The 25,742-nt window shown below is 40.1% G+C and overlaps 1 protein-coding gene across 3 annotated transcripts in view; it reads left to right on the top strand.

The window, feature by feature from the left end:
• The window catches only part of ANK3 (ankyrin 3), a 548,316-nt gene that overhangs the window by 84,161 nt on the left and 438,413 nt on the right, over positions 1–25,742 (top strand). Inside the window, exon 1 of one of the 3 annotated variants that reach the window (XM_065553399.1) lies at positions 22,108–22,543. The exons of the other annotated variants lie outside the window; for them this stretch is intronic. Coding sequence (XP_065409471.1) covers positions 22,481–22,543 — 63 coding nt within the window. The 5' untranslated portion in view covers positions 22,108–22,480. Of the gene's footprint in view, positions 1–22,107; positions 22,544–25,742 lie in introns of those variants that run through there. 3 annotated transcript variants of the gene reach the window in all.

Below are 25,742 nucleotides of genomic sequence, written 5' to 3'. Positions count from 1 at the left end.
ACCTAGTGAATCTCTGAGGCAAGAAAATCCGCCAATAAGCGCAGGACCCACCAAGATAGAGGAGGAACTTTGTCACAGTATGTATAAATATCTTCTTGCTGTATGTTCTAGTCTATGCATCCGATGAAGTGTGCTGTAGCCTACGAAAGCTTATGCTCAAATAAATTTGTTAATGTAGAAACTGATCACCTAATATAAGGGTTGGAGATTGTGGTAAGAGGGAAAAGGACGAGGAGTTAGGAGTTCAGGTGACACATAACACACAGTTGAAGGGAAACTGGGGAGAAGAATCAGTTGGAATTGCCTTCAAAGCGGGAGTGAGGGAAGGAATTGGCCAATGGGAAAGAGGAACAGACCAACACTGTCACTATGAGCATCAGCCTGTTCGAAGCTAGAGGAGAGGCCTTGGAAGACAAGGATATTGATAGCTCGAAAGTGAGAGAGATTTCTACATACTGTGTTGCATTCTGCCAGTGTTCCAAAGACTATTATTGTATATTCTTAGTTGCGAATTCCAAGTTTAGTCACATGTCCATTAGATGGAAGCTATTAACGTGTTAACACTCCTTTTCTTTAGCAGCTATTTTGTGTGGTCATTGAGTTTAATTATTTGATTAAGTAAATAATTTAAATATTAAAATTTGATATCACAGTCTGTATTAGTCTGTGTCTGGTTATCATGGAAGTTGTCCTCATTATTTTTCTTATTAAATTACTATAATTATATAGCTCCACCCAGTTAGGCATAATGCAGAAATACCTTATCCTTGCACTAGTGTTTTAAAAATGTTGTATACATGTAATTTACTGCTTGGTTCTCTGCATAAGTCTGTGTACATTCCAATTCCTAATCTTTAAACATACATTTGGTGTGCAAAGATAAAATTTTTTGCTCTACATTCTTTTTTAATCCATCGTGTAGTGAAATAAACAAAAAAAGGAAATTTTAAAACTACTTTGGCTCCAAAAGTTCATGCACCTTTATCTGGTTCCTCCTTTTCTCTTGTGATAATGAATGGGACGTGGTAATACAAAATATATAGGAATGACAGAGTAGGTCACACTGGTGTTGGATTGGCACTATATGTGAAAGAAAGCATAGAAGCAAATGCAGTAAAAATATTAAATGAATCAAACTGTACCTTATGGATAGAAATTCAATTCTTGAATAATACGAGTATAGTAGTTGGTATATACTACTGACTATCTTAACAGGATGGTGAGGGTGAAATGCTCAGAGATTAGAGAGTCTACTAAAAACAACATACTGAATAATAAGAGGGGATTTCAACTATCCCCATTTTGCCTGGGTATATGTCACCCGAGGACGGGATTCAGAGAGAAAATTTCTAGACACCATTCGTGACTGCTTCTTAGAGCAGCTAGTCATGGAACCCACAAGGGGAGAGGCAATTCTTGATTTCAGGGATTTGAACTGCACCTGAAAACCAGTTCAAATCTGAGTGAACTGAATCCGAACCCAAACTCTAAAAACCTCTGTTGCATTGGAACTGGAAGCAAACTCAACAACACAAAATCTGGTAACTGGTTCAAAATAACAGGTTCAGTAATCAGGCACTGAGGGGAGGATCTTTTGGGGATGCTGAGGAATGGTCTCTCTCTGCTCCAACCCTAAAGAGAGAGAGGGGCAGAGACTACTCTTCCCGGGAAGCCACTGGAGGAGATGAGAAGAGGGGGAGAAAGGCGTTCTGCGATTGGTAGTTCTCCTGTCTGTTATGCCCAGGTAGAGGACTGCCCATAGAGGGGAACTACATCTCCCAGAACTCTTCCCTCCCATCTCCCTCTGGTCTCTCCTCCCATTTCCTCCTATGCAAGTCAGCACAGAAAGGGCATTTTCTGGGCTGAAATTCATTTTGTCACCTCAGCAGTCAAATATGACTGTCAGAGTGCTGGAGGATGTTGTATTAGTGCATGCAAATACCTTGATTAAAAATAAATAATTTTTCTACAGGAAAAAAATATTTATACTTGTATTCTTTTGCTAGGAGCTACAATGCAAGCATAAGAGTGTGTGACATTAATCTTCAGGAAATATATCTGAACTGGTTAAAACAGGTTCAAAGTGGTTGAATTGGCTACAAACCATGATTCTAAGTTAGTGTCTGAACTGGAACTGAAAGTTAGGAAATAATGATGAACCAGAACTGAACCAAAATTCTTAACAATTCAACTTCAGTACCAGGGAAACTGGTTGAAACTATAGTAAAGAACAGAATTATCAGACACATAAATGAACACGATATGTTAGGGAAGAGTCAACACAGTTTTTGTAACGGGAAATCATGCCTCACTAATCTATTAGAATTCTTTGAGGGTATCAACAAGCATGTTGACAAGAGTGATCCAGTGGATGCAGTGTACTTGGACTTTCAGAAAGCGTTTGACAAGATTCCACACCAAAGGATCTGAAGCAAAGTAAGGAGTCATGGGATAAGAGGGAAGGTCCTCTTATAGAACAATAACAGGTTAAAAGGTGGGAAAGAAAGAGTAGGAATAAATGGTTAGTTTTCACCGCGGAGCATAAATAGCGAAGTCCCCCACAGATCTGTACTGGGACCAGTTCTGTTCAACATGTTCATAAATGATCTGAAAAAAGGGGTAAACAGTGAGGTACCAAAGTTTGCAGATCCAACTGAATTACTCAAGATAGTTAAGTCCAAAGCTCATTGCAAAGAGTTAAAGGGATCACACAAAACTGGGTGACTGCATAACAAAATGGCAGATGAAATTTAATACTGATAAGTGCAAAGCAATGCACGTTGGAAAACATAATCCCATCTCTACACACAAAATGACAGGGTCTAAATTAGTTACCACTCAAGAAAGATCTTGGAGTCATTGTGGCTAGGTCTCTGAAAACATCTGCTCAATGTGAAGCAGCAGCCAAAAAAGCTAACAGAATGTTAGAAGCCGTTAGGAAATGGATGGATAATAAGACAATAAATACCACAGTGCAACTATATAAATCCATGGTACGCCCACACTTTAAATACTGTATGCCATTCTGGTCGACCTAACTCAACAAAGATATATTAGAATTGGAAAAGGTACAGAGATGGGCAATATTAGGGGTATGGAACAGCTTCCGTATGAGGAAAACTTGAAAAGACTGGGACTTTTCAGCTTATAAAAGAGATGACTAAGGGGAGATATGACAGAGGTCTATAAAATCATGAATGGTGTGGAGAAAGTGAATAAGGAAGTGTTGTTTACCCCTTCACATAAAACAAGAACCAGGGATCACTCAATGGAATGAATAGGCAGCAGATTTAAAACAAACAAAAAGATTTCACACAGTGGACCGTGAACCTGTGGAACTTGTTGCCGGGGATGTTGTGAAGGCCAAAAGTATAACTCAGTTCAAAAAAGAATTGGACAAGTTAATGGGGGATAGGTTCATCAATGACTATTAGACAACATGTTTAGGGACACAACCCCATTCTCCGGGTGTCCCTAAACCTCCAGCTGCCAGAAACAACAGCAGATGTATCCCTTGATAATTGCCCTGATCTTTTCTTTCTCTCTGAAGCATCAGGCATTGGCCACTGTTGGAAGCAGGATACTGGGTTAGATGGACCATTATTCTGACCTAGTATGGCCATTCTTATGTGTCTTCTATATGGAGGACAAAGATTTTTTCCCTAAGAAAGGGAAAAAATTCTGTATTATCTAAATAGGTTTAAATTCAATCTCAGAAACAGGTAGCTCTAAAAACCTTCACTGTCTTATGAAAAGAACAGCTTGACCACTCTGCAAGAGCAGAAAAATAGGTTGGCTGCCATGAGACTAAACGGGTGAATTGTAATAGAATAGGTATCTTAAATGTGAAAGTATATATTCAAAATTATTTCTACAGTAATTCCCCTATCCATGCTTTGTGCTTACTGTGAGAAAATTAATCAACAGTTTCACTTACAAGCACCAGTAATAAATAGGGACAATCCCATCATTCATATTAGAATCTGTACAACAGCAACCATCCAAAAATTAATGCACACATAACATTTTTGCAGATTTAAATTGAATGGTAACATGGGTTGGGACCACCTGACTGAACAATGGTTCTGCCCAGTACAGATACACTAGTGTTGTAATATGTATATGGCAACATAAAACTGGAACTAAACCCAAAGCATGTTTTGAAGTAGCCTTTTTTTAATATATTCAGTTTAGCAATAATGTTGTTGACATGGAACATCTAGTACGTGCCGTAGGGATTAATAATCAAATGGGGTTAATCAGCTCATCCAGTTGGCCATTAATCCCTAGGAAATGCCCTTCTTAATTATACCATTTCTAACTTAATGGTCACTTTCATTTGCTTGCATGCCATGATAATGAAAATTAAACTGCTTTACTGGCTATCACAATTATATAAACAGAAATTGAAAACTGACATCATTCTGAGAAACAAAGCTGTATACAGTTTTTGAAATGTGAATGTTATTAATGCATCTTATGGAATACCATTCTGCAAATGCCTTCCATTACAGTAATATCATTACTTTTAAAAGACTTTGTGATGATCTCTCTCGCAGCAAGGGAGATGCATTGCAAGGCTTTACATTCTGCCAAGTAAGTAATGTGGAAACTGCACATTGGATAATATGTAAGGATATGCCTTGAGAAAAAGCTAGAAGGCATGATTGCTGAGCTGGAAAGATGTCCATATTAACTGAAATGTTAGTCCATTAGATGCAAGAAAATAGAAAGGAACTGCGAACCTCATATATTTCTTTTCTGACAATAACCCAGGGATCTTAACCAGGATTAAATAAGTAGCCAACTGCAGGATAAATACTAAAATAAATGTTTATATATATATATATTATATATATATAATTTTGACTGGAGGTCTAAGTTAAAGTTAATAGTTTGTCTTTATCCTAACCATAACCTTAGTTTAAACAAAATTTTGTTTTAAAAACAGTGTGTTGAAGTTGCTCATTTTTTACCTATCTATACCCTTTTTGGCAAGAACAAAACTCCTATTTGGGGATAGAATGTCTTTCTCCTTCCCTCTTCCCCTCCCCTGGCCATCCCTCCTTAATATGCAAAGTTAAATTCTAAAGTGAAGATGCTTATAAAACCAATAGCAGTAGATGAATTTGACAGGGCAATTTCCTGCAATGTCCTTGAAAAACTTTACTTAAACTTAATTCAATATCTTTGGAGTCTATTGTATTGAATGCAAAGTTTATGTATTATTATTGGATTGGAAGTAACTTCTCTAGGGGCAGACGTGGCCAGTGTAAACTTTGAGAACTGTTATGAGTTTCAAAGGACTATTTTAAACAAGGTGCCAGACAAGAAGGAATTTCTGGGACAAAGAAAAGCTAAGTGGGTTTCCTAGGAAATACTTGGGGGAGGAGGTTCATGCAAACTCCTGCCTCTGGATCCAACCTTTTGAAGCTATACTCTGAGCAGAGAACCATTGTCTGACGATTATATAATTCCTGGAATCTAAAGATCAAAGGCCCCAGCTGCATAAAGGAGACACTAATTTATTCATGGGTATGCTTGTTCTGAGCAGAGACTGTTATGAACTTATAATCACAGAAAAACTCCTTTGTGGCGTTTGAAGGATCAATCACGTACCAGAGTCCTTGCTGGAGTCAGGCTGACCTCTGGTAAGCTTATTACCATGCATGTAGGTTCCATTATTGTTTTAAATATGTTTTCTCTGTAATGCTTTCACCTAAGAGTAAATGTGGTTGCTTAGAAAAGGCTGTACGATAACTTATAACTGGGCCATTACACTGTAGCCTCTGGAGAGAAAGCAAAGTGCCGACACTGGCTGTTTGGGCTGTCTGGCTTGCTGGGGATATCAATCTAGGCAGGGAATTGTTCAACCTGGAAAAATTACAGTCAGGTGAAAGTGTGTCCTGGGTGTCTACTCAAGAGAGGTGATGGCTGAGGAGCTGGTAGCCTAGAATTAATGTCCTCAAGGGACCACAGAGGGGTTACACTGAATTGTCACAACCAGAATATAAATTTCAATTACAGTAAGATTGGTAGTCCCAAAATGTGATCTTTTTAGTTGTATTTGGTTTGCAAAGTGAATACAGCTTTGTTTTATTCTAAACCAAACACTTCAATGATTTTTTTTCCTTCAGTGCCTGCCAGTACTATGGCATCCCTGAGTTATTGTTTACTAACAAGTTTGTACATGCAATAGAAGGAAGCAGATTAATTTTGAACTTTAAGTTGGGTGTTATAAACACTAAGAACAGATGATGACTTGAAACATTTTGAATACCTTGACAGCGTTTTAGCAATAACTAACGTGACTGCAATGTGATACTTTACATATGGGGTTTTAGAGTCTCTCCAGTGCTATTTTACTTTTGTTTACTTAAAAATCTCCTTAAAGGGAGACCAGTAACTTAGATACACTTTGATCTGAAATATTTTAACCTATTACTATTGCAGGTAACACCTAAGGTGACTATCACTGAAAGAAATCCAAGGAGGGAATTTTTTTCCAGTTTGTGTTGCACATTTGACAGTGCTTGTGTATAATCAGTTTAACTGAACTTGCAGGGGGAAAAAATTAGTCATTTTCCCTTGATTTTGTGTGACTGTCTCTCACAACAGAGGAGAAAGAAGCAGTTTTTCTTTTAAAGGGAAAATGTGACTGTTATAACCACAAAAATTATTAAGGTGATTCAAGGGCAGGTGGAGTCTCTAAAACAAACAACTCATTTTCTGAAACAGACTAGATTTCAAGTGGATAGTATCTCTTATGCCTACATAATAATTTCACTAGATGCCCTGACGATTTTTCACCCATCTTGCAAACAGGATTTACTCATGCTGGAAGATTTTTGGGCATATTATTTGGATCTCATGTCAGAGCTTCATGAAAGGATCTGTTCATTATCTAAGGTGTCTTCTGATTGATACAGTTAAGATTGTACTGGCCACTGTGGTAGAGGCTGTGTGAGGAGCTCTGCTCCTGAGATAGTGGGGAGATGGAAAGGGCCTTTCAGCTCCCTGCCTGCTCTCCCCATAAGTTTCCTTAAGTTTCGTACCCCAGGCTGGAGCTGCAGGCTCTCTGACCCACTAAATTCCACATTTGTGTCGATGTGTAGACAGGTCCTAAGAGAATTGTTCCCAATTAACGCTATGTGTGGACACCATTATTCCAGAACAAGCGTGATCACACACAGAGTTAATCAGGAACGATTCCATGTGTAGAAAAGCTCAAGTAGTGCCTCAATCTTAAAACAGTAGGTGATGCATATTAGAGGGAACATATGCAGACAATCTTTGTTGCCACTTCTGACTTTCTTCCCAACTGACTCATTTCACAATAACTGGAGAAAAAAGAGTGTTTGTAGTTAGGGTGACCAGACAGCAAGTGTGAAAAATCAGGACGGGGGTAATAGGAACCTATATAAGAAAAAGACCAAAAAATCGGGATGGTCCCTATAAAATCGGGACGGTCCCTATAAAATCTGGACATCTGGTCACCCTATTTGTAGTAGCCACAATTCATCAGCTACTCCAATATGATTCTGCATGTCTTGAGTGAGCTGCAGGAACAATATTTTATCAAGGCCTCAGTGTTTTACTCCTTTTCCTGGAATAGTCCAATCATGCAGGCATCAGGAAGATAAGCAGATTCTAGATCTTCTGAAGAGGGAGGTGTCCTCTGATTTAAGGGAAACTGTTGAAGGAGGCAACAGCTTGTGATAGTTATTGACAGTCTAAAAGGAGCAATTATAAGCTCAGGAAAGATGGCTGCAAAGAAATTAGAGTATAACTTTTTTTTCAGATCAAATCATCTTGACTAGTCCCTTTAAGCTTCAAAGACCACATCAGAACGAGGGTAATGATACTGGAGTTGAGCCCAATTACCATATTGACTGGATGAAGAAATAGACTTATCAAAAGAACATCTTTTTTTTGCACAAAGCCAAATGTACACTAATGCATTCTTTTCAGTGAATGCTTGATAAAGGAATATACATGAGTTATGCCTGGGATTGTTAAAAGTGCAGGAGGGAGTTAGGCACCCAGGTCCCATTGATATTCAGTGGGAATTGAGTACTTTAAAAAGCACAAGCTTCAGTACAATAAAGGGTAAAATACAGTTTTTAAAAATTAGAAACAAATATTCCTGTTAGATAAGATCATTGCAACTGATATAGATTGAGAAAGAAAAAGTGCTTCTGAGGGTATGTCTACACAGCAAAGAAAAACCTACTGCTGGTCAGGCCAGCCGACTAGGGCTTGGGCTGAGGGCCTTTCTCATTGCTGTGTAGACTTCTGGGCTCAGGCTGGAGTCTGGGCTCTGGGACCCTGTGGGCAGTCATGCCTAGCGGTTGGAACCTACATTAGTAGCCAGAAATAAGGCCCAGGGTCAGAGACAGAGGCCAGAGACAAGGGTCAGAAGTCAAAAATTGGAGCTGAGGGTCAGAACATGATCAGATGCCAGAGTTGAAGTTGGAACTCAGAGCCAGTGGAACCTAGAGTGAGGCAAGGCAGGAGCAGGGCTGGAACAAGGCAGGGATAAGGCTGGGAATGAGCAGGCACAGAAACTGTCACAGCTGTGGGCGAATGCTTTGAGCAGCTGCTGAACTGCTGCTGCTGGGCTTAAGAGCTGGTCTGATGACTCTTCCTACCAATCAGACTGTATGGCCAGTCTGGCAGCCTACGACAGTCCAGCTTCACTCGTTAGGTTACATGGAGGCTGGCTCTGCTGAAGGCCCTGATTCCCAACAGTACCTGGAAAACTTCATTTATATCTACGATACTTTAATGCTGCAGAGCACCCGATATTTTAAAAAATAAATCGTGTCATTTTTCAAGTAGTCCCCCTGTTTAAACTGTCGGATGAAGCCCTCTCAGAGACACAAGGACACATCCTGCTGTAAGTGACATTCAATTACGTCATTCTGCTCATCAGGGATGAAAATCTTCTGTACAAAATCAACTGGCTCTATCTCTTTCCACTGTCCAAGATCTTGGCAGGACTATTATATTATATTCAGCATTCCTTTCGGTCACCTAGCTCATCTGGAGTCATGGTTGCATTTTTGGCACTTTTGAGATCCTCCTGTAACATCTCATGAACCTGGTTCATGATTACCTAAGAGAAGATCAGTAAATCCTTTTTCCTCCTTCTTACTCCCATCTCAGGGAGGCAGTATCCAAATACTGTGGTTAAACTATAGATCTATATCTTTAAGCTTCAAGGACATCATCTTCTCTTTCACTGTTGCCTTGCATGTCATGATTTTAATAATAAAGGGGTTTTGTTTTGTTTTCCTACCACCTTCCTACTAACCGCAATAATAGTCCGGGAAATATAAAAAAGATCAGATCTTTGGTCATGCTGTTTAAGCCTCTACTGATTTCAGTCTCACTGTTTTCCCTAGTGAATGTTCAACATCAAACACAGAATCCTTCCAAATATAGTGAGACCTTGGGTTTTCCTCATCTCCAGTATATGAAGCTTCTAACATGTGTTAGACCCTGCATGGGGTGGCTCCTGCATCCCACCTGTAAGTGAATGGGAGTGCTGCTTAGCTCAAAGTTCTTTTATCTGTTTGAGTTAGCATGAGATTCTCTTTTAGCTTTCCCCAGGCCAGGTCAAGAGGGAGTCTTAGATGGAGTCAGAATGACACAATAAAGACAGTCAATAGAGTGGTTGTATTTATTTAATAGAATCATAGAAATATATGACTGGAAGGGACCTCAATTGGTTGTCTACTCCAGTCTACTTCACTTATATTCCAGATTCTACTAGTTGTTCTAGTTCCGGGGTCGGCAACTTACAGCACGCATGCCAAACACGGCACGCAAGCCAATTTTGAGTGGCACACTGCCGAGGTCCTGGCCCTCAGCCCCACTCAGCCCCCCCCCGCCCACTGCTCTCCCCTGCGGGGGCAGGAGGCAGAAGCTTGGTTCTGCGGCAGCCAAGCTTCCCCCTCCCCCACTTCTTCCCCCAGCGTGGTGCTTTCCTGCCCCTCCTCCTTCCCCTCCCTCTCCCTGCACCGATCAGTTGATCGCCCTTGCGAGGGAGAGTGGGAGTGGGAGCGGAGTGGAGTGGAGCAGAGCTGAGCGGCAGCGTGCTCCCTGCTCCGTAGAGGAGGCAGAGAAGAGGTAGGGGCGGGGCCTTGGGGAAGGGGGTGGAACAGGGCATATCCCTTCCAGCCCCCTGGCATGAGCCGCTCAGGGCAGGGAGCTGGGAGCACCCCCACGAGCTGAGCACCCCAGCCCTCTGCCCTGAACCTCCCCCCCACATAGCCTTCTGCCCTGCACCCCCCCACCCACCAGCCCTCTGCCCTGACCTCTGAACCCCCCCCACACCCAGCCTTCTGCCCTGCACCCCCCACACACCCCAGCCCTCTGCCCTGATCCCAGAAACCCCCCCCACACCCAGCCTTCTGCTCTGCACCCCCCCCAGTCCTCTGCCCTGACCTCTGAAACCCCCCCACACACCCAGCTCTCTGCCCTGCATCCCCACACTCCCATCCCTCTGCCCTGACCCCTGAACCCCGCCCCCCCCCAGGTCTGGCATCCCGGCTGCCGGCCCCTTGCCAGCCGGCATCCCGGCCGCAGGCCCCGCTCAGCCCACTGCAGGCCTAGGTGAACAGAACCCCAGGCTGGCAGCGGGCTGAGCAGGCTGGCGGCGTAAGATCAGCGTTTTAATTTAATTTTAAATGAAGCTTCGTAAATGTTTTGAAAACCTTGTTTACTTTACATACAACAATAGTTTAGTTATATAATATAGACTTAGAGAGAGAGAGACTTTCTAAAAAACTTTAAAATATATTACCGGCACACGAAACCTTAAATTAAAGTGAGTAAATGAAGACTCGGCACACCACTTCTGAAAGGTTGCCTACCCCTGTTCTAGTTTTGTGTCTGTCTCAGTTTTGGACATTTGTGTGGTCAGTTCAATAAACAAATTGGCAATAGGAACTTCAAGGAACTTCAAGAATCTCCTCTTCCATCCCAAATAGCCTCCCTCCTCCTAAATTATCTGCTTTCATTCAGCATGATTGAACAGAAATACTTAAGAATTCTAGCACAGTGTATCTATACAAGAAAACAAAACAAAACAAAATTACATGCAAGAAAACTAATTACGCTTTTTTGTGATAGTTCACGGTAGTGGAAATATTATGGGTTTCCAGAATTTATGTTGGAGTCTGGGTGTGCAGATTCTCAGTTCAGCCCTTTCTTCATATTTTCCATATGATTTTAACAAAGATTGATTTTGATTTGAATGGGAAGAGAAATTTTTGATGCTCATAATTCATATTATGAATTCTGGAAAAAGGCACTTTGAATCCCTTCAGTTATGTTTAGTTTTATTTTGTTTCATGGTAGGTATTGTTTCCAGTTGCTATGGAAGCCAATTGTGAGAGTTCATGAATTAGTTATTTGAATTATAAAGTCTTGTATGCCCTTTTTATTAGAAATTGATATTTCTGCTTTTTGAAGAAACTATTCTGATTTAGTATTAATCCAGAGACTGTCTCATCTTTTGCTGTGCTCAGTGTTAAAAATCTTACATGAAGAATTCTGCAATACGTAAGCTAGTTTCTTAAGAAAATTGGAACCCATACACACTGTGGATATGACTTAGAACGAGAGTAATTGCTGATACTCTTTTTTAGGGTGGCCGTCTTGATCTTCAATATTTCTGTTCAGGTTGCTATTCTGATAATTTGCCAGTTTTTGTGGGGTTGTTTTTAACTAAGTTTAAAGATTTTTTTTTGTTTGTTTTTATTGTAATGAACATCACTTTCAATGTAACTTTGTAGAGGAAGAAATGCTTTGCAATGTATACCCCAGGCCTTAAAAACAAGAAAATCAAATTCACAGGAATGTGATCTTTTTAATTTATTTTATATTTTTATTTTCTTAAACCCTTCACAGTCAGTTTAGAGATGTGAGGAGATATATTTATATGTATATATATAGTTATAGGCTAGTACACTACAGTGAGTCTTCATGAGCTGTTTGATTCAAATCTGCTAAAATAAATAGATGAAAGACTTGTTGTAGATTAAAGATGTTACCCTTGACTTTTATGTTAGTTGTTTTCATAACTTCAAATAGCAGTCAACATTTCTGCTGGATAGGTGCTAATGCACTGCAACTTAAAAGCAATTCTGGCAGGATTAATTCTTTAATTGTTGTTACACAGGAAGTGCTTGATGGCAGAAGCAGTAAATATAGATTCTTTTAAGTGATATGATGGAGAGAAGATGGAAACTGATAGCACTTTTCATAAAATGTACCCAACTTTGTAGAATTTTTTTCTCCATTTTTAGCAATTCAGCCAAATATTGCTGATTGTTACTTGATTTAAAAATATTTAAATATTCAGTAAAGATACTTTTCAGAGTAACAGCCGTGTTAGTCTGTATCCGCAAAAAGAAGAACAGGAGTACTTGTGGCACCTTAGAGACTAACACATTTATTAGAGCATAAGCTTTCGTGGACTACAGCCACGATGCATCCGGATGCATTCGGATGCATCCGAAGAAGTGGGCTGTAGTCCACGAAAGTAAAGATACTACTTATCACCCCTCCAGTGCAGCCCATATATTGCCTATTAATTTATTCTCCTTGGTATGTCTTCTCATGAGGAGCAATCTAATTGTGGTCGATGTCTCACTCGAATGTAATAAGATATATCTCATCAATTATTGTGGCCACTTCATAAATTTGTGTATGTCCTAGAGCTGGTCAAAAATGCTAATTGCTTTTTTTGGAGACTTTACAAATAATTTGTTTTTAACATTTCTCATGTTTTTTCCCTTTTTACCTCCTTCCTTTCTCTTCCCCTCCTCTTTTTTAGTTCAGTGTGGGGGGAAAAGAGATTAAAAGAAGGGAGGGTGTCAAAACTGAGGAAAGAATGGTGTTGGTGGGATTGTTTGTTACTTTTTATCAATTTTTTTAAAAATAAACAATTTTTCCAGGAAAAAAATGTTTTGAAAAAAATCCTATGTTTTGTGGAACAAGAGTTTCAATATAAAATTTTGATTTTCTCTCTGTGTGTGTGTGTGTAACTGAAAGAGAGATCCCTTAAATCTGTAGTCTATTTTAGAATCATAGAATATTAGGATTGGAAGGGACCTCAGGAGATCATCTAGTCCAACCCCCTGCTCAAAACAGGACTACTAATCCCTAACCATTTTTTTTGCCCCCGATCCCTAAATGGCCCTCTCAAGGATTGAACTCACAGCCCTGAGTTTAGCAGGCCAATGCTCAAACCACTGAGCTATCCCTCACAACTTGTTTGTTGAAGTGTTGAGCTGTTTTCTTTGACGATTATGATAATGGTGGTAAATTTATAATCCATGGAAAATTTATTAAAAAATCCAAAATATTCTCCAATGTATTGTTCCCTAGCAAGGAAATTGAGCTAGAAAGAGAAGTAAAGTAATATGGGGGAAAATAAGTTTTTTTTTTTTTTTTTTTTTTTTACAAAAAAACCCCCTCAAATGTGACTTGTCCACTGAAGGTAGTAGGACAAGAAGTAATGGGCTTAATCTGCAGCAAGAGATATTTAAGTTAGATATTAGATAAAACTTTCTAACTATAAGAATAGGTAAGCACTGGAATTGACTTCCAAGGGAGATTGTGGACTCCGCATCGTTGGAGGTTTTTAAGAACAGGTTGGACTCACCATCAGGGAGGGTCTAGGTTTACTTCCTGTGTCAGCACAGGAAGCTGGACTTGAGGATTCCTTGAGGTCCCTTTTAGTAGAGCCCTGCGCAGATGCGAATTTATATCCGTGTATGCGGATATAAATCGGTATCCGTGGAACCGCAGGGCTCTCCTAGGAACTGCATCAGGGAAGGAAGCAGAATGTGGGGTCACTGCTCCCAGGAGCCAGTGCCCTGCGCTAGTAGCTCCTCCAGCATGATTGTACCGTCCCCAACCCTGCCCATTGGGGCAGGCACCAGGCTCACCGGCAGCTGTCCTGCTCGCGCTCTTGTGTTCAAGTGGCGCGCACGCCCCCAGACAGGAAACACAGCTGCGTGGAAGGGACGGGGGCAGGGGCAGGGTGATGGTGAGGCTGGGGGCGGTACAGCTGTGACAGAGTAGCTACCAGTGCAGGGTGCTGGTTCCTGGGAGCAGCGGCCCCACATTCTGCTCCTTTCGCCACTGCAGTTCCTGGGAGAACCTGCGGTTCTGCAGATACTGATTTATATCCATGGATATCTGCATCCACGGATATAAATTTGTATCCACGCAGGGCTCTATCTTTTAGCCTTACATTTCTATGAATTTATAAGACATGCACCCAAATAATAGAGTGCACAAAAGAGGAAGGCAAAATTCAACTAGGTCTACTCTTAAAACTTTCACCAGTATAGGAATGTCAGCTAAGGGTTTGATTTATTATTATTATTATTATTTTATCTATTATTGACACTTTGATGCTGCCAGAAGCCCTATTGTAGTGAGTCATACTGCCAAAAAATTCATTTTGCTGACATAGCTTATTTTGTTCAAGGAACTAGTATAAATTATACCTTTGCTGGTATAGGCTACATGTTGTCAATATGCTACATAGTGAAAATTGATATCTGTCCCATTCTGCTCCCTTTGCACCCCTCAGTCTCATGCTGGGGATAACCACTGGCAGGCATAGAGCTGGCAAGCAGGCCTCCAAACCCTCCTTGTTCCAGCTACCAGTACTGGGGACACATTGAAGATGGGAAGAGCTGTATTAAGGAATGGGTAGGAGGAGTGGCCAGAGCTTAAGGCAATACCCAGCTGCCATACGGTCCAAAGTAGAATATAGACAGCTGGCACAATTTACAGCACCTCCGAGATTGCTTTAAACTGTAACTAGCTCTCTGCTAGCACCTCCTGGGCATAATGCAGAATCTGGTCCCCAGTATAGTGATTAGCTGAACCATGGAAGTGGGCCAATTGAACCTCCAACCCTTGAAATGGACATTTTCAATTTTATTCTTGCCCCCTGATGCCCCCCACAAACAACACCCCCCCCCCCACACACACTAAAACCCTCGCTGCTGTATATCACTATATATCTCTGGCTTATCCAGTAGTAATGGACCACTGCAAACATATATGTAGAAACATGGTATAATGTAAAAGCATATTAAAACTGAGATGGCCCCTGAAACTGTTCTGGCTGACCACAGACCTGATAACTGGTTGGCCCTGACTCCAGACCTTAACTTCATGATGTTATTCTTCTTATGTATATTTTGCCACTATGGAACTTGTCTGAGGAGAAAAGTGCTCTTTTTAGTTTTAACCCAACACTTTCATTGATAACCATATTTAAATCCTGAATTTGTGTTTTTGAGAAACAGTGCATGCAATCAAATCCACTGTTATCATTTGTCTTTGATTGTAAGCTCTTCAGGGCAGGAGGCATCTTTGTTCTATGTTGGTACAGCATCTAGCACAATGGAATCCTGGTAATTTAAAAAAAATAATTCAGTGCATTTGGAACCTAATCCTTCAAGTTGCTGAACATCTCCTGTAAGGTGCTGTACTCCGATAGACTGAATGACTCCCATGGGACCTGAGGGTGCTCAGCAATTGGGACCTGGAAGTACCAATGAAGTTCAGTTGGTTTAACACCCAAGTAAAAATAATGGAATTGTAAGATGAATGGAGTCTGCTCTCAGAGCTACTTTTTCAGCCTCTATGTCTGCAGACATAGGAAGTAAGAACACTGAACCTTTTCATATTTGGAAGGTTATTGCAACACCAAAGACTAGACACATTTTTTTTGGACTGTATAAATTCTGTATACATTTTTTCTTTAAGTGGAGTTGGGGAAACTCCCCTTTTTACTCACCCCCTCCCTTGCAATGCCTCAAAGCAAATGCCACCAATGTAATAATTTAAAGTTCAGGGTTAAACATCATAAAAGGGAATAGTACATAAGACATATGTGGCAGAAATAGCCAATCTACTTGCAAAGTGGACTTTTACAATAAGCACAGAATGTTCTAGGCTTTTTTCAAACTGTGTCTTGGGTGGATTTCAGCCCTCCTGGAAAGCTCCCCTCCCTTTTTTTTTTCTTCCTCTTTGGTCTTTGTCTGGATTTGGGTATTTAGGATATTGTTTTGTTAAAGAAAGTGACTGAATTGCTTCTGGTTTTCTTTCTAAAATACACTATACAAAGTTACAAAATGGATTGCCAATAACATATTGCCTTCTCCTGACTTCTTGCATGCAAGTCATTTTCATTTTATAAATAGAACTGTCCTGATAGACTTAACTTGGCCTATCCTGTTGTCCTCTTATGCGAGTTATTTTTGATTTAAAAATAGAACTGTCCTAGTAGATATGTATCACCGAGTTTGTGAAAGTTCACATCTAGACTATGCTGTAATTAAGCAATAAGTTATGGGAAGAGGTGTGGCTGCTATTGTGATCCAATCACACTCTTGAGATTTCTAAAGCATGACACTGCAGCCTCTGATTTCCCAGATCTCAGCAATGCTAAGTATTATACTTTGGTACATTTTTCTTATGCTAGAGTATATCGAAAAACATATAATCCCCTACAAGACATACAAACTTTCACAAGGAAATAAAATACTTGTGTGTGTGTCTGTGTCTGTATATGTGTGTGTGTATATATATTTATAAATAACCCAGTTGGCATAAGCAGGGAATGATGGGTTAACATTGTGGCTGGTTCATACTAGTAACTATTCAGAATGTTTTCTAATCAATCCAAATGCTCCCTTGATGAAAGCAGTTTTGCAATGTATTTAAATCCCACTAGAAACTTTCTGAATTGTAATGTTACTTTAGTGGTTTTGAAAGTAATCCTCAGTATGTACTGTAAGAGTACTCTTCATTTTCTTTGAAAAGTTTTTAAAAGCTTTTATTCCTCTCAAATGTTTTCTGTATAAGTATGACATTTTAATCTTCCTGAATTTCCATTATTTTTGCCAGTTACTTGTTTCCTATTTTATGTTTTTTACTAATGGCATTATTTAAATGCCGCTAGTGTGCTTGGCTCATTGAGGCAAAGTTGACTACCTGGTGCTGGAGACCTAGTTCTCAGTTACACTATGGCTCTTTTATACCTCTCTGGCAGTCTGAAGGGAGTAGAAGTGGCCCAAAGAACACCCGCCCTGTGCAAGGCACTTCATTAGCATAAGTGCTGTGCATGAACCCTGCTTCCAGCCCCCAGGGTAGGCCAAGGGCATTGTCACATCACGCTTCTACAGCTATTCTGTGCTTCCCAGGAACCATGGGAAGCAGAGTATAAATTAGAGTAGTCTCAAGGCTACTGAAACTTACACTAGGAACTGGGCAGGTCCACAGACTGCACCACTCTATGAGGCATGCACAGGTGGCTTAATGGACCCCCTCACCCCCATTTTACTGCCCAAGCATAAATATGGGGGAAGTGAGAATCAGGACCAGGGTTTCTATGTAAAGGAGCTTACAGCTGAAGGCCCAAATCCGGAAAACCTTTATGCTTACAAAGTAGTCCAAATTGACTTCTTGAGATCAGGCATAGCGGGATAGACTATGCAAAATACTGGCAGATCAAGAGGATAGCACTAACTTAGAGTCTTAAAAATATCTGTGTTACTGATGGATTAGTGTCAACCATTAACTGACAGCAATTTTACTATCAGAGGTTAACATTTGTAGCCTCTGCAGAAGAAGTGAGTTGTAAGGAGCAGGAGGGAGAGACATTTCCTAAGAAATCTTCATTCTTCTTGGATATTTCTAATATTTTTGTTTCTATTACTTACCTCATCCTTCTGTGGTGTTAGTGGTTTTACCTGTAATAAAACAATTTAGCAAATTGTATTAGTAAAAGATCATTGGCTATGCTTCACTGGTATGTGCAGATCAGGGAAAACCCCATTAAAAAAGTCCAAATGTTGATGTCTAAACAGCACCATACCCAATTAAGCTTGAGGAAGCCCATATATTTGATTTCTGTGCAATTGGATCTCCATGGACTGAAGGGCAAAAAGGTAGTTTGGTGAGTGAGGAAAGAGCTAGGGAGAGCTCTCACAAGCATCATTCCCCTCTTAGCCTGTGTTGATTGGCAAATTCTTCTAGCCTTGTCTCATATGTGGACTCCTCCTACGTGCTCTTAAACATCCCTGTGCCCAGAAGGTTTTTAATTCAGGAATGGGTGGGAATGAATGAGAGTAGGGCTCCTGAGTGAGCCATGCTGCCATGGAGCACGTGGAGTGGGGGCTGTGCAGTATCGTGAATGTACTGGTCTTCTGCAGATACCTTGGGATCTGCAATTGGGAAGGCCTCAGGAATCCATACCTTTCAGGAGCCCAAAACCCCTACCATCCTGACCAAATGATCTGGATTCATAGGAAACTCTGCAGCCTTAAGGCCACTTAACTTTTGCCTTCCTGCAGGCTTTATCTAAAGAGGGCATGATTTTATGCCCTTGGCCTCAATTCAGCAAAACACTTGCACATGCTTTATTCCTTAAGACTAATTACTTGCCCTGGAATGTTATTTTTTTTTATTCCATAATGAGGGCTGATATTAAGTATTGCAATTTTTAGTTACAGTGACTTCCAACCAATTTTCTTCACAGAGAGCTTGTTATACTGACAATCTGTCACAATTAAATGTCATTTTATTAGTCAAAATTTTACTTTTTCAGTGCTTTATTTCTTTTTTGTAAGAGGATACGCTTGAACCAGTGTCTGTGGGACTGTTAGACAAAGCAAAATAGTCTATTTCCAGAAATGAGTTTTTATAATTTACATACGGAATAGACTATAGCATTATTTTACGTGCTATTTTACGTGCACTGTTTGCCCCCCTACTAACCAGCAGAGATAACTTCAGTTTATAATGTAACATTTAGGCTAGGTCTACACTACCCGCCTGAATCGGCAGGTAGAAATCGATCTCTCGGGGATCGAATTATCGCGTCTCGTCGGGACGCGACAATCGATCCCCGAATCGACGCTCTTACTCCACCAGCGGAGGAGGGAGTAAGCACCGTCGACGGGGAGCCGCGGAGGTCGATTTTGCTGCCGTCCTCACAGCGGGGTAAGTCGGCTCCGATACGTCGAATTCAGCTGAATTTGCGTATCTTAAATCGACCCCTCCCTGTAGTGAAGACCTGCCCCTACACAAGAACAGGAATTCAGGAAGAGCTGTTTCTCCACAGGAACAGCCATTAAGAAATTAACTGATTTGAAGATGAAATATCACGTTTTGGAAATTTCCAAAAGCTTTTTACATGTTCTATAAAAAATGTATAAATACACCTCTACCCTGATATAACGCGACCCGATATAACATGAATTTGGGTATAACGTGGTAAAGCAGTGCTCCGGGGGGCGGGGCTGCGCACTCCAGCGGATCAAAGCAAGTTCGATATAACGCGGTTTCACCTATAACAAGGTAAGATGTTTTGGCTCCTGAGGACAATGTTATATCGGAGTAGAGGTGTATAACTCTTATCATATGCCAGTGACTTCCAGCATGCAGCCTTGATGGTAAATTTTATCAGGAGGCCTTTGCTTGTGTTTTTAGTTAAGCCCTGCAGTGTTTAGGGTACTGTTCATAATCAAAATGTCAAAATCCATGTATTTGGTATCGAGCATTAGTTTCCCAACTTTCATGAAAGCTGAGCTTCAGGTGATGATGGTCTGTTTGCAGTACAGTCAGATGCTAAGTGTGAGAACATGCTGCCCACAAATAAGAGGGAGCCCACACGTGATGGCATATTAGAAGTAACTATTGTGAACATGCAGAAAAATCATTATTAGACAGACACAGGGGAGAAAACTTTGAGGCAAATAGGGTGTAATCAATCTCCCTCCGAGATAAAAGTATCTTTTGCTTAAGAACATACGAATGGCCATACTGGGTCAGACCAATGGTCCATCTTGCCCAGTATCTTGTCTTCTGAGCGAATGAACAGAACAGGGCAATTTATCAAGCGATCCATTCCCTTTCATCTAGTCCCAGCTTCCGGCAATCAGATGTTTAGGGACACCCAGAGCCAGAGGTTCTGTCCCTGACCATCTTGGCTAGTAACCAATAGACCTATCCTCCATGAACTTATCTAATTCTTTTTTGAACCAAGTTATACTTTTGTCCTTCACAATATTCAGTGGCAACGAGTTCCACGCAGGGCCAGCTCTACCATTTTTGCCGCCCCAAGCAAACAAACAATCAGAAAAAGCTGCTCGGACTGTGCCGCCCCAAGAATGGACAGAATGCCATCCCATAGCATGTGCGGCCCCAGGCACGTGCTTCCTCAGCTGGTGCCGCGTTCTGTGAAAAAGCACTTCCTTATATTTGTTTTAAACCGTCTGCCTATTAATTTCATTGGGTAAGCCCCGGTTCTTGTGTTTATGGGAAGTGGTAAATAACATTTCCTTATTCACATACTCTGCACCATTCATGATTTTATAGACCTTTATCATATCCCCCCTTAATCATCTCTTTTCTAAGCTGAATAGTCCCAGTCTTTTTAATCTCTTCTCCTACAGAAGCTGTTCTGTACCCCTAATAATTTTTGTTGCCCTTCTCTGTACCTTGTCCAATTCTAATGTATGTTTGTTGAGATGGGGTGACCAGAACTGAATGCACTATTCAAGGTGTTTATATAGTGGCATTATGATATTTTCTGTCTTCTTATCTATCCATTTATTAATGGTTCCTAACATTCTGTTAGCTTTTTTGACTGCCACTGCACATTGGGTAGATGTTTTCAGAGAACTATCCACTATAACTCTTTCTTGAGTGGTAACAGCTAATTTAGACCCCCTCATTTTGTATGTATAGTTGGGATTATGTTTTCCAACATGCATATTTTGCATTTATCAATATTGAATTTCATCTGCCATTTTGTCATCCAGGCACCCAGTTTTGTGAGGTTCCTTTGCAACTCTTTGCAGTCATCTTTGGACTTAACAATCTTGAGTAATTTTGTATTGTCTGCAAACTTTGCCACCTCACTGTTTACCCCTCTTTCCAGATCATTTATGCATTGTTTATGGTACACAGGATGTTGGTTGTGGGCATTTCCATGCTGCTGAGCTGCTGGAGCAAGAAAGGGAGAGTTGCTAAGGATTTGGATGTTAATGGAAGAAGGAGCATTTGCAGCAATATGCAGGCTGCCTGTCAAAACTCATTGTCACTTGGCACCTCTGATGTGGTCAAAATTCCCATAGAATGTGTGAACTAGCACACTGTCAGCTGAACAAAGGAATATGAATGTGGTAAATAGGCCATCATATAATCTCTGAACATATCTTTTTATGAGAGCAAGAGTCTAAACTGGGAAGTGCTAGACATAATAAAGATACTGCTCATATCAAAAGGTACGTGCCATTTTACATGCAGCAAATGGTATAATTTAGACACATCTTGAATGAATGCTTTCATGGCCACTTAGTTGTTTATGGGTCATGCAGAACATGACTTACTGGGCACGGAGAGGAGAGAGGTGGTATAATGAAGTCTCCACCCTTTTTTTTGACTCTCCACATAAGATCCATAAAGAACTAGCCAAAATTTTCTTCTGAGTAGGTCAGCAGTGTGTGGAAACATGATCTGAAACCTTCTATAGATTTATGCACACATGAGGCATGAAACATTTCAGTCAAATAGAGATCTACATTAGTAAAATGGTCTTATAAATCCAATCATGTGAACAGGCATACAGGGAGGGTGAGCTATTAGAGACAGTAATAGTTATAAATATATATTTTATGGAAATATTAGTGGTGGTTTATGTAATTAATTAATATTATTATAAATTTTAATGTTCAGATAGGCAATTTACAAGTCTCCTTGACTGGGACATGTAGCAGCGGAAAATGTAAACATTTATCTAGCAATTTCTTCAGTAATGTTTTGTGCCTTTTATTGTTTGAATCAGTCTGGGAGTGGCTTGAAGATCCAGTAACCTGAGCTTTTATCACTCTCTTGGCGGCTTCCTTTTCTGGTATGCTCTGATGCATTCAACACATGTGTTGTGTATGCGATTAGCAATAGGAGTAATTTACGCTCAGTTTTTCCTTTCATCCATTGGTGAAAGCTTCTAAGATTTGTCAGCAGTCTGCAGCTAATTTCTGTGTGTGGCTCATCAACACCATTAGAGGCTGGAAACACTGTGGATGAACAAGCGAAAAAGTCTTGTCAAGATCTTATCTCAGGGGTAATGATTGGTTTAAAATGAGAGAGGAAAATATAGATTTTTTTTTTTTTTTTTTTTTTAGAGAAATAGAATATTTGATGTGAAGAACTCCCAGCTTGTTTTTGAGGAAAACAGAGCAAGGCTGTGAGCAATTCAAGTCTGTGCAGGAGCAGGGGCTGTGTTTAAACAGCAGTTATTCTGTTACTTGTCTGAGAAATGTCAGCAGATGGACTTTGATTTCAATGCTGTGAATATTTGCAGTGGCTTTGGATGTTGGAATATAAGCAGTGATCTTCTTTTCTCCTTCTTGTATTTACCTGCTGAAAAATGAGTGAGGAAGCAAAGGAAAAAAATGCTAAACCAGCTCACAGGAAGAAGAAAGGAAAAAAGGTAACTCCCTATATAAACAGTGTGCTGAAATGTCTTGTTTTCAATGCTTTTACATTGTGAGTATCTTCCTGCTGGGTTTAGGTTTTGATTTTAAGAAATAAAGAAGATGCTAGAATCAAGATGCTGTTGTTTATGCTGGATGCTGATGGGTGTGTTCTCTGCTAGAAACAGTAATAACATTGAAACTCAGTTGCTTAGCATTATTTAAATATTCTAATGATTAAATATACAGTAGACATAGAATTTCAGTGTGGCTGTATATTTTCAAAGCGATATTCATGCCCAGGACTAATAAGTAAATACATGCAGTAATTAAGTCTTTTTTAAAAGGCTGCTAATCAACAGTGTGCAGTTGCTAATGAACAGTATTGACAATGTTAAGACTCAAGTAAGTTTCAAAGGCACTCCTATATCCTATACATTGTTTTATTATTGTAAGCCAATTTTCATCAGTTTTAGTTTTATTTATATAATATATATGGGCTGAGCAAATTTGTGATAAAATTTACTTCTGGAATTAAAACCTGGTTTCAGTGGAACTAATTTGTGTAATGTGCTTTTTAACTGCAGACTCATGCAAGAGATTCAAAGATTAATTTGATAGACTGTTATCTGGGGCTTTTTAAGTGTTAGACTTATTTACTTTTGCTTTGCTGACATCCATATAGTGTTGCTTGCTCTTTTTTTTTTTTTTCAAATAAAGATGGATGTTTTTCATCTGTTCCCATTTACGAATCAGGTTCCCAAGCTAACAGAAGTGGAAATCAACTTCCTAGATACAGGATTTACTATACATAATTAAAATATTAGTTCAATGTATTAATTTATAATGTGAATGGCTTAGGATACATCACAGGGGCAAAGAACTAGAAATACTTATGAAAGATAATCATTGTTATAGAAGATATTAAGACCCCCACTCTAATATTTTTCTGAGTATTTGGTTCCTTCCCCCGCCTCGCCACCCCTTCCCCCCCCCCCCCCTCCCCGCGAGACATACTGACAGCCTCTTTGTTGTTCCATTTATTCTGGTGAATCATTTAATATAGATTAAAAAAAAACTGAGAGCAAGTGTATTTTCTATAACCTAGGGATAAACATCCCATTAAAATGAAATTTAATGGTAAATTATATTGCCTCTGTACCATATGAAATGCTTCTCTCAAGCATATCACATACGTGATAGAGGATAAATCGTCAAATAAAATGTGCTAATAGTTTTAACTTTTGAATGTTTCAATAAAATTTCTACTATGTTATACAAGTGATTTTCACCGTATTTAACTATTCCTCTGCTATTTCTATCGAAGATGTATGTCAAATGTGTTTAAAGTAAATAAGTTTTATGACTTATATCCATTAATATATATGCACGTCTTCTAGAGGACCAGCCCAATAGCCTAGAAGATAGAGAAGCACAGGAGACCTAGATTTATGCAAACCTTGACGTCTCACCAATCACTCCAGCAGTGACTGATATAATTATAAAGGTGATACTCAGCCTCTGGGGTTGAGGGTACAGCTGCAATGTCCACATGCATCCTGTAGTGACTGGTACAGAGTGGTTAGTCGTGGGGAAAACTGTCAACTGCACTCAAATTTGTGAGTTGTTGCCTTGAGCATCGAGAGCCCATGGCATAATGCTTGGTCAAGGTCTGCCAAGGCACTGGAAAACCCACACGTACATGCCTAAATGTACCTTCACGGCACAAATATTGTAATAATGTTATAATGAACTATAGTGCGTGATAAAAATAATTGGATTTCAGTAGGGAGTCATTCAGATTTTAAAATCTACCAAAAATATCATACCATTGCTTTATTTAATTTCCATATGCTCCTTATTTTGTTGTGGTACTTGCATCACTGAAATTGTTGCTTAGAGAGGTGGGCTGGATCAGTCAGAAGCATGTCCACGCTGACCAATGTATGTCAAGGCTGTTAATTAATCAGTGTTATAGCACAGGCCCACAATAAAGATGTAACATGCACCCAGAGGAATCTGCTTTTCCTTTTTATAACAAGAGGCAACCATTTATTTTGGTATCAGCAAAAGTAATTCCCTTCATACCATAATTCACTGGTCAAGGCTTTGTTGATTCTGCTGTTTTGAGCCTTGAGAAGATGTGTGCATGGATGGCCAACAACTTGACAGGACACTTTGTCTACAAGAAAATTTTGGCAAACAATGGTGTGCTTTGGAAGTAAATTCCTGAGCCGGATTAAGGTTTAACCTGAGCCTTGGATCCCACCCAAGTTGCACTCCCATCCCCCCTGAACAAAAGAAGTGTATATCTCCAGACAGGCATGTTCAGCTGTCTATTCCCTGTTGCCTTCCAGATACTTCCTTTTTCCCAACTGTGCTAACCCCCATGTTTATCCTGCCCCACAGCCTACTGCCCCATTTCCTCCCTACGCCTCAGCTTCAGGGATCCTTCCTCTGCTCCTTCCCAACTGCTGAGGTCATTGTTGTCATTGTCCTCCCCTCTTCTCCAACTCTAGGAGTCTTTCCTGTTCAGGTGTCATTTTTAAAGATCGCAGCAAGAGAGCAGTGGTAGAGAGTGAGCAGACAGGCAGGACAGCAAGAAGCTTGCACAGCTTACCATGGAACTTATTATTCAGATAGCGCTGTAGGTTTCCACAGAGCTGTGAGATTGGTATGATTTCCCAAACAAACAAGACTGTCTGGCATGCACACTCTTAATTCTGACCACAAAATTCATCCACAAAATGTGTGTTTATAAAAACCCATCAACAGTAGAAACCCTCTAAAATGATTTAGAGGTCTAGCTAGGGTTTGGAAGTGGGCAATGTATGTGCATCATTTTGGGGCATTGAGTTTTACTCTTAAAGAAAGGGAAATTAAGGCTGAAAATCAAGACATAATTTTACAATGCAGAAATATGATAGGCTGTGAAATTGTGTTCCAAGGGAAGTGGAGAAAACCCCTTTACTTCTTATATTTAAAAAGAGTGAACAACGCACTTGTAAATCTTGTAGTATAAGGTGATTGACTAGATGACCCAATAGGTCTTTTCCATCTCCGACTTCTGTACTTTTTATTCCTTCTCAGCTGCAGCTCCATTTCATCTTGACTCTTGAAATTTTGAGTCTCCTGCAAGCTGCAGAATCAATCTATTAACACCATCAAGTTTAATCACTGGACAGCTTGTCCTGGGAATATTTTATGTGATGATTT

This window comes from Chrysemys picta, chromosome 7, assembly GCF_011386835.1.
Source record: "Chrysemys picta bellii isolate R12L10 chromosome 7, ASM1138683v2, whole genome shotgun sequence".
In the NCBI taxonomy this organism is placed as follows: Eukaryota; Metazoa; Chordata; order Testudines; family Emydidae; genus Chrysemys; species Chrysemys picta.
Note: the sequence above shows the minus strand (reverse complement) of the source record. Positions and strands in the feature narration are given on the sequence as shown.